Genomic DNA, 9,568 nt, shown 5'->3' with positions numbered 1-9,568 from the left:
CAGCCCCGAGAACTGCACCGCCAACCCTCCCCCCACCACCCCCAGCGGCAGCCCCAGGAACTGCACCGCCAGCTCCCCCCAGCGGCAGCCCCGGGAACCGCACCGCCAGCTCCCCCCAGCGGCAGCCCCGAGAACTGCACCGCCAACCTTCCCCCCCCCACCCCCAGCGGCAGCCCCAGGAACTGCACCGCCAGCTCCCCCCAGCGGCAGCCCCGGGAACTGCACCGCCAGTTCCCCCCAGCGGCAGCCCCGGGAACCGCACCGCCAGCTCCCCCCAGCGGCAGCCCCGGGAACTGCACCGCCAGCTCCCCCCAGCGGCAGCCCCGGGAACCGCACCGCCAGCTCCCCCCAGCGGCAGCCCCGGGAACTGCACCGCCAGCTCCCCCCAGCGGCAGCCCCTGGAACTGCACTGCCAGCTGCCCTTCGCAGTCGTCCCGGGTACTGCACAACCCTGCGCCAGTTCCCCCTGACGCAGCCCCGGGAACTGCACCCCAGAGAGATAACATCATGAAAGCAGAGCTAGCAAAAGTGAACTGGCAAATCAGGTTAAGGTTAGGTCAATAGAGATGCAGTGGCAAACATTTAAGGGGATATTTTAGAATACTCAGAATAGATACATTTCAATGAGAAAGAAAAATTCCAAGGGTGGGACCTGCCATCCGTGGGTAACTAAAACTGTTAAAGATAGTATCAAACTTAAAGAAAAAGCATATAATTGTGCAGAGATGGGAGGCAGGTCAGAAGATTGGACAAAATATAAAAAAACAGCAAAGAATGACTAAAAGATTGATAAGGAAGGTAACATTAGAGTATGAAAGAAGGCTAGCTAGAAATATAAAGACAGATAGTAAGAGTTTCTATAGATACTTTTTTTTAAAAGAGTTAACAAAGTGAGCATTGGTCCTACAGAAAGTGAGTCTGGGGAATTAATAATGGATAAGGAAATGGCAGATGAATTGAACAGGTATTTTGCATTGATCTTCACTATTGAGGATACAAGTAACATCCCAGTATTAGCTGTAAGTCAGGAAGTGGAAGGGAGGAAGGAACTCAAAAAAATTACAATCACCAGGTAAGTGGCACTGAACAAATTGTTGGAGCTGTGGGCTGACAAGTCCCCGGTTCCTGATGGACTTCATCCTAGCGTGTTAAAAGAAGTGGCTCGTGAGATACTTGATGCGTTGGTTTTAATTTTCAAAAATTCCCTATATTCGGTAAAGGTTCCGTTAGATTGGAAAATAGCAAATGTAACTCCTTTATTCAAAAAGGGAGGGAGACAGAAAGTAGGAAACTACAGGCCAGTTAGCTCAACATCTGTCTTAGGGAAAATGTTTTAAGCTATTATTAAAGACGATATAGCGGGCATTTAGAAAAATTCAAGGTAATCAGACAGAGACAACACGGTTTTGCGAAAGGGAAATCATGTTTAACCAATTTATGAGAGTTCTTTGAGGGAGTTACATGTGCTGTGGATTAAGGGGAACTGGTGGATGTATTGTACTTAGATTTCCGGAAGCATTTGATAAGGTGCCACATCAAAGGTTATTGCAGAAAATAAAAGCTGTATGGGGTAACATATTGGCATGGATAGAAGATTGGTTAGCTAACAAGAAACAGAGAGTAGGCATAAATGGGTCATTTTCTGGTTGGCAAGATGTAACGGGTGGTGTGCCACAGGGATCTGTGCTGGGGCCTCAACTTTTTACAATTTATATGAATGACTTAGATGAAGGGACTGAAGGTATGGTTGCTAAATTTGCTGATGATACGAAGATAGGTAGGAAAGTAAGTTGTGAAGAGGACGTAAGGAGGCTACAAAGGGATTATAGATAGGTTAAGTGAATGGACAAAGATCTGGCAAATGGAGTATAAATGTGGGAAAGTGTGAAATTGTCCACTTTGGCAGGAAGAATTAAAAAAGAAGCATATTATCTAAATAGTGAGAGATTGCAGAGCTCTGAGATGCAGAGGGATCTGGGTGTCCTCATGCATGAATCACAAAAGGTTAGTATGTAGGTACAGCACGTAATTGGGAAAGCTAATAGAATGTTATCGTTTATCGCGAGGGGAATTGAATACAAAAGTAGGGAGGTTATGCTTCAGCTATACAGGGCATTGATGTGACCACATCTGGAGTACTGTATACAGTACTGGTCTCCTTATTTAAGGAAGGATGTAAATGCATTGGAGGCAGTACAGAGAAGGTTTACTAGACTAATACCTGGAATGGGTGGGCTATCTTACGAGGAAAGGTTGGACAGGTTAGGCTTGTATCCGCTGGAATTTAGAAGAGTAAGAGGCGACCTGATTGAAACAGATAAGATCCTGAGGGGTCTTGACAGGGTGGATATGGAAAGGATGTTTCCTCTTGTGGGAGAATCTCGAACTAGGGGTCACTGTTTAAAAATAAGGGGTCACCCATTTAAAACAGAGATGAGAAGAAATTATTTCTCTGAGGGTCGTGAGTCATTGGAATTCTCTTCCTCAAAAGGCAGTGGAAGCAGAGTCTTTGAATATTTTTAAGGCAGAGGTAGATAGATTCTTGGTAAGCAAGGGGGTGAAAGGTTAACAGGGGTAGGTGGAAATGTGGAGTAATCAGTTCAGCCATGAATTTATTGAATGGTGGAGCAGGCTCGAGGGGTCGAGTGGCCTACTCCTGCTCCTAATTCGTATGTTCGTATGTACACAACTAGGAAATAAGAGCAAAATACTGCAGATGCTGGAAATCTGAAATAAAAACAGAAAGTGCTGGAAATATTCAGCAGGTCTGGCAGCATCTGTGGAGAGAGAAGCAGAGTTAACGCTTCAGGTCAGTGGCCTTTCATCAGAACTGGCAAAGGTTAGAAATGTAATAGGTTTTAAGCAAATAAAGCTGGGGTGGGGGCAAAGATAACAAAAGGGAAGGTGTTGATAGGACAGAGGGTCAGAGATATTAACTGACAAGGAGGTCATGGGGCAAAGGCAAAGAGAGTGAGCTAATGGTGTGGTGAAAGACAAAACATTAGTGCAGAGAGAGTGCTAATGACAAAATAATGAACAGCCCTAGCCAAAAGCACAAACATTAAAAACCCAGTTTAAGGCAGGCCCATGGTAAAAAAATTAAAACATTATACAACAAAATAAAACAAAATAATAATAAAAAAACAGCCAGTCATGCTCCGAAATTATTGAACTCAATGTTCTGTCCACTGGGCTGTAGAGTGCCTCATCAGAAAATGAGCTGCTGTTCCTCGAGCTTGCGTTGATGTTCACTGGAACATTGCAGCCAGCTACAAACAGAAATGTGGGCATGAGAGCAGTGGGGGGTGGGGGTTGGTTGGTGAGTGTTTAAATGGCAAGCAACCAGAAGTACGGGGTCCTGCTTTTGGACTGAGCGGAGGTGTTCTGCAAAACAGTCACCCAATCTACATTTGGTCTCCCCAATGTAGAGGCGACTGCATTGTGAGCAGCGAATACAGTATACTACATTGAGAGAAGTACAAGTGAATTGCTTGTCCACGGGGAGACCAAACACAGATTGGGTGATTGCTTTGCGGAACATAGGAATATAGGAGCAGGAGTAGGCCATTCAGCCCATCGAGCCTGCCCTGCCATTCAATATGATCATGGCTGATCTTCCATTTTAATGCCTTTTTCCCACACTATCCTCATATCCCCTTATGTCATTTGTACTTAGAAATCTGTCTGTCTCTGCTTTAAACATACTCAATAACTGAGCTTCCACAGCCCTCTGGGGTAGAGAATTCCAAAGATTCCCAACCCTCTGAGTAAAGAAATTTCTCCTCATCTCTGTCCGAAGTGGCTTCCCCCTTATTTTGAAATTGTGTCCCCTGGTTCTAGACTCCCCAACCAGGGGAAACATTCTAGCTGCATCTATCTCTGCTCAGTCCGAAAGCATGACCCCAAGCTTCTGGTTGCTTGCCATTTCAACACCGCCCCCTATTCTCATGTTCACATCTCTGTCCTTAGCCAGCTACAGTGTTCTAGGGAACATCAACGCAAGCTCAAGGAACAGCACATTATTTTCTGATTAGGCACGCTACAGCCTTCTGGACTGAACATTGAGTTCAATGATTTCAGAACATGACTGGCCGATTTTTATTATTATTATTATTTTATTTTGTTTTATAATTTAAATTTTTTTTACCATGGGCCTGCCTTAAACTGGGATTTTCCTGTTTGTGCTTTTGGCTAGAGCTGTTCAATATTTTGTCATTAACACTCTCTCTGCACTAATGATTTGTCTTTCAACAGATCATTAGCACACTCTCTTTGCCTTTGCCCCATGACTTTGACAGTTAATCTCTCCGACCCTCTGTCCTATCAACACCTTCTCTTTTGTTATCTTTGCCCCACCCCCGCTTTACTTGCTTAAAACCTACTACGTTTCTAACCTTTGCCAGTTCTGATGAAGGGTCACTGACCTGAAACGTTAACTCTGCTTCTGTCTCCACAGATGCTGCCAGACCTGCTGAGTGTTTCCAGCACTTTCTGTTTTTACAACTGGGAAATACTCAGCCCTGCCTCCCCAAACTGCACCTCCTCAGAACAGCTTATCAGCCTTTAACAGATCGACATTTATTTCCAGCAGTGTTATCAAATTAGGTTGGATTTTTAAATCCAAATGAGTGATTGTCAGCCCTAATCATAGAATCATACAGCACAGCACAGATGGAGGCCTTTCAGCCCATTATTCCTGTGCCAGCTCTGTGAAACAGCTATCCACTCCCCCTACGCTTTCCCATAGCCCTGCAAATTTTTCCTTTTCAAATATTTATCCAATTCCCTTTTGAAAGTTACTATTGAATCTGCTTCCACCGCCCTTTCAGGCAGCGCGTTCCAGATCACAACAACTCACTGTGTAAAAAAAATTCTCCTCATCTCCCCCTCTGGTTCTTTTGCCAATTACCTCAAATCTGTGTCCCTCTGGTTACTGACCCTCCTGCCAGTGGAAACAATTTCTCCTTATTTACTCTATCGAAACGCTTCATAATTTTGAACATCTCTATTAAATCTCCTCTTAACCTTCTCCCCACTGCCTTCTTTTGGATGAAATGTTAAACTGAGGTTTTGTCTGACCATTCAGTAAAAGATCCCACGGCACTATTTTGAAAAAGAGCAGGGGAGTTGTTCCCGGCATCCTGGACAATATTTATCCCTCAATCAACATCACAAAGACAGATTATCTGGTCATTATCATATAACTGTTTGTGGGATCTTGCTGTGTACCGATTAGCTACCGCGTTTCCTGCATTACAACAGTGACTACACTTCAAAAGTACTTCATTGGCTGTCAAATGCTTTGGAATGTCCGGTGGTCATGAATGGCGCTATATAAATGCAAGACACTTTTCTGTGCTCTAAGGTGAACAACCCCAGCTTTTCCAGTCTTTCCATATAACCTGCTCACAGAAAGTGACAGATAGATTTATGGAATAATTTTTCCATGGGAGGAACATATTTTCTGACTAATGGGTGAGGCTTCTCCAGCAGGTTGTGAAATGACTAGAAATCTCTAGCTTACTTTGCACAAAAGGACCAATATGTTCTCAAATCGTGTGTTTATCTTTGAAGTAAGTAGCACAGAGTCCAGCTCTTCAGAGTACTGCTTCTACAGAGTACTTAACTCAGGGAATGTGGTGAGTGAGGAAATTCGGCGCGGTGAGGGGAGAGGTGCTTTTTTGGTATTTTACAAAACAAGGAGGGGTTTGAGAGAGGGAGATGGAGGCAGATAGATCTGAGAGCTGAAGCCCAGAGGCATTAATTAGGTTAATATGTCAGTGATTGGTTGGTGAGTTTTAAGGTTTTTTGATGAGAATTTTAAAATTGGGACTCTGCTCAACCAACCTCAGCATAGACTTGTTGGGCCAAATATTTGTAATATTTTGTTTTTAACTTGAATTGTCCACTTTGGATGTTCCTGAGGGAATTTCTGCTGGACAAGATGTGAAAGACAGTGCAGGTTCTCGTGCCTGAGCTCTGGGATTGGAAATATCCATTGGGGTTACGGCCAATGGGGTACTCGAATAAAATATATGATAAGGTGAATATCTTTTGCGATCATTGAGTTTTACAAAACAGAAACAGGCCTTTCGGCCCAACTTGTCTATACTGGTGTTTATGCTCCACATGAGCCTCCTCCCATCTTACTTCATCTCACCCCATGAACATACCCTCCTATTCCTTTCTCCCTCTTGTGTTTATCAGCTTCCCCTTGGGCATAAAGGCCACAATTTCAAAGTTTATGTCGTAAGCAATGAGGAGGATAGTTACAAACTTCAAGACAACTTAGACAGACTGGTGAATTGGGCAGATACACGGCTAATGAAAATTGATGCAGAAAAGTGATTTATTTTGGTAGAAAGAATGGGGAGAGATAATATTATCTAAATGGTACAATTTTAAATGAGATACTGGAAAAGAGAAACCTGGGGGTGTTTGTAATCATTAAAGGTGATAGGGCAGGTTGGGAAGGCTGTTAAAGGCATGTGGGATCCTGGGCTTTATTAATTGAAAAATAGAATCAAGGAAGTTATTGCTAAACCTTTACAAAACACTGGTTAGGCCTTGTCTGGAGTATTGTGTCCAATGTGGGCACTTCTCTTCTCTTTGGCCTCCTTGTCTCGAGAGACAATGGGTAAGCGCCTGGAGGTGGTCAGTGGTTTGTGGAGCAGCGCCTTGAGTGGCTATAAAGGCCAATTCCAGAGTGACAGACTCTGCCACAGGTACTGCAGATAAAATTGGTTGTCAGGGCTGTTACACAGTTGGCTCTCTCCTTGCGCTTCTGTCTTTTTTCCTGACAACTGCTAAGTCTCCGACTCGCCACGCTTTAGCCCCGCTTTTATGGTTGCCCGCCAGCTCTGGCGATCACTGGCAACTGACTCCCACGACTTGTGATCAATGTCACAGGACTTCATGTCGCGTTTGCAGACGTCTTTAAAGCGGAGCCATGGATGGCCGGTGGGTCTGATACCAGTGACGAGCACTGCACTTTAAGAAGGATGCCAGGCCTTGGAGAGGGTGCAGAGGAATTTAAAAAATTCTCAAACCTGACTCAAACTTGCCACTTCCTGTTTTAAAGGAGGCGGCAGAGGGTAAGAGTGACCAGGAGGTGGGCTGGAATCTAAAATATTTTAAGGTGGCTGGGGCCTTCATTTTCACTGAATTGTTAGTTTTAATGCATCGAGGCCAGACGCCCCCCCCCCCCACCTCTGCGATGTCCGACCCACTCCTGCGATGACACCCCCCACAATGTCCAACCCTCCCCCACATGATGACCGACCCCCCCAGAGATGTCTGACCCCAGCCCCCTGCACGTGTCCAACCCTCCCCCCACCCCACAATGTCCGACCTCCCTCCCCCCACCCACCCCCACAATGTCCAACCCTCCCCCACAATATCCTACCTCCCACGCACGGACTGACCATCACTTTCCCCCCCCCCCAGCAATGTCTGTCCCCCCCCCACAACGATGTCCGACTCCCCTCCCAATTATATCCGACCCCCCCCCCACCCACGATGTCTGATTCCTCCATGATATCTGATCCCCTGCTATATTTGACCCTCTGCAATATCTGACCCCCCCAAATGTCTAACCGCCCCGATGACAGCTCCCTCCCTACCCTCCCCGATGTCTGTCTCTCTCCTTGTCATCAACCTTACCTGACATCTGCTCCCTGTCTATTTTTCTACCGACAGGACAGTCAATCTAGCTGTCAGGCAGGAAACCTGTTGAAAAAATTTATAAGATGTCCTGTGATTAAATTTGGCAAGCTGTACGGGAAATTCTCACTTGCAGATTTCCGATCCCTTCCCGCTCAGTGATTCCCAGGGCCATGGCAATTGAGTCTGCAATGCCCTCAAGTGTTTAAAATCCGTAATACAAGCCAGAGGCTGCAGAGAGTTAAACCCACAGTGAAACATGCTTCAAATGCATCTGTTTTCCTCCCTTTAATGGGGAAAATTTTTAATTCAGCCATTATAACACATTGCTATCACAATCTGAGATAGCACAGTGAGAAAGTTGTGTCAATCTGAATTTACTGTTTAAAAAGTACATTTTATGCAGTTAGTGAATCCAGTTTTGCACGAGGTTAACTGAAGAATGAATTAAAATGCTTTAAAGTGTCAATAACTAACAGCACTGAGGTTCCAAATTTGAAATAAAGGTTTCTGCAGGATCTAAGAACTTGCTGCAGGTGTTTCTATAAATGTAATTTGGATACTTTGGAAATGGGAACTCTATCATCACCTTCCCACCCAAATAGTCCAGACCTCTCCCTTTATTTATATCTAATTTTCTCACTCACTCTGTCTCACATTCACACTCTCTGCCTGTCTATTTCTCTTTCTCTTTCTCATTCTCTATCTGTCTCTCTATTTCTTTCTCCTGATGTTTACATGACTCTTTCTCCCTCTCAATTAAGTTTGTTTCTGTTAAGTTAATTAATTAGTCCAATAAATTGAGGCATGGCAGGGCATCTCAGTCCCGTAGATTGCACATCCTGTTCCATGTGAAAACTCCAGGACACTTCTCATGTCCTGGACAACCACACATACAGGAAGTGTCACAGCTGCAGGAGCTTGAACTCCAACATTTGGAGCAGCTGGCGCCACTGTGGTGTCGATGCGAAGCCGAGAGTTTCGTGGACAGCACGATTCTGGATGTTGTCACCCCACAGCTTAAGGGTATGCAGGCTGAGAAGGAATGGGTGACCACTAGACAGTCAAGGAGGACAAGGCAGGTGGTGCAGGAATCTCCTGAGGGTGCAGAAAAGATTTATGAGAATTCCAGAGATGAGGGGCTTCAGTTACATAGATAGGTTGGAGAAGTTGGGGTTGTTCTCATTAAAGAAGAGAAGATTAAGGGTCGGACAGAGTAGATTGGGAGATACTGTTCCCATTGGCAGAAGGATTGAGAACCAGAGGACACCAATTTAAGGTGATTGACAAAAGAACCAAAGGCGACATGAGGAAAATCTTTTTTACGCAGTGAGTGTTTAGGATCTGGAATGCACTGTCTGAGAGTGTGGTGGAGGCAGGTTCAGTGAGTGTTTAGGATCTGGAATGCACTGTCTGAGAGTGTGGTGGAGGCAGGTTCAGTGAGTGTTTAGGATCTGGAATGCACTGTCTGAGAGTGTGGTGGAGGCAGGTTCAGTGAGTGTTTAGGATCTGGAATGTACTGTCTGAGAGTGTGGTGGAGGCAGGTTCAGTGAGTGTTTAGGATCTGGAATGCACTGCCTGAGAGTGTGGTGGAGGCAGGTTCAGTGAGTGTTTAGGATCTGGAATGCACTGTCTGAGAGTGAGGTGGAGGCAGGTTCAGTGAGTGTTTAGGATCTGGAATGCACTGTCTGAGAGTGTGGTGGAGGCAGGTTCAGTGAGTGTTTAGGATCTGGAATGTACTGTCTGAGAGTGTGGTGGAGGCAGGTTCAGTGAGTGTTTAGGATCTGGAATGCACTGTCTGAGAGTGTGGTGGAGGCAGGTTCAGTGAGTGTTTAGGATCTGGAATGTACTGTCTGAGAGTGTGGTGGAGGCAGGTTCAGTGAGTGTTTAGGATCTGGATTGCACT

General features: G+C 45.3%; 2 protein-coding genes across 2 annotated transcripts in view; one reads left to right on the top strand and one right to left on the bottom strand.

The window, feature by feature from the left end:
• Positions 1-4,030, top strand: part of LOC137373022 (uncharacterized) — a 6,127-nt gene extending 2,097 nt beyond the window's left edge. The window contains exons 1-2 of the mRNA XM_068037776.1: positions 1-551; positions 3,841-4,030. The exon at positions 1-551 is cut by the window's left edge and continues 2,097 nt beyond it. Of these exons, the coding sequence (XP_067893877.1) occupies positions 1-551; positions 3,841-4,030 (741 nt within the window). The remainder of the gene's footprint in view (positions 552-3,840) is intronic.
• LOC137377480 (nuclear factor NF-kappa-B p105 subunit-like) overlaps positions 1-7,758 on the bottom strand; it is a 113,099-nt gene extending 105,341 nt beyond the window's left edge. The window contains exon 1 of the mRNA XM_068047151.1: positions 7,663-7,758. The gene's annotated coding sequence lies outside the window, so the exon portion shown is untranslated. The remainder of the gene's footprint in view (positions 1-7,662) is intronic.
• Positions 7,759-9,568: the final 1,810 nt, after the last annotated feature.

Source organism: Heterodontus francisci, chromosome 1 (genome assembly GCF_036365525.1).
Source record: "Heterodontus francisci isolate sHetFra1 chromosome 1, sHetFra1.hap1, whole genome shotgun sequence".
NCBI classification, from domain to species: domain Eukaryota; kingdom Metazoa; phylum Chordata; class Chondrichthyes; order Heterodontiformes; family Heterodontidae; genus Heterodontus; species Heterodontus francisci.
Note: the sequence above shows the minus strand (reverse complement) of the source record. Positions and strands in the feature narration are given on the sequence as shown.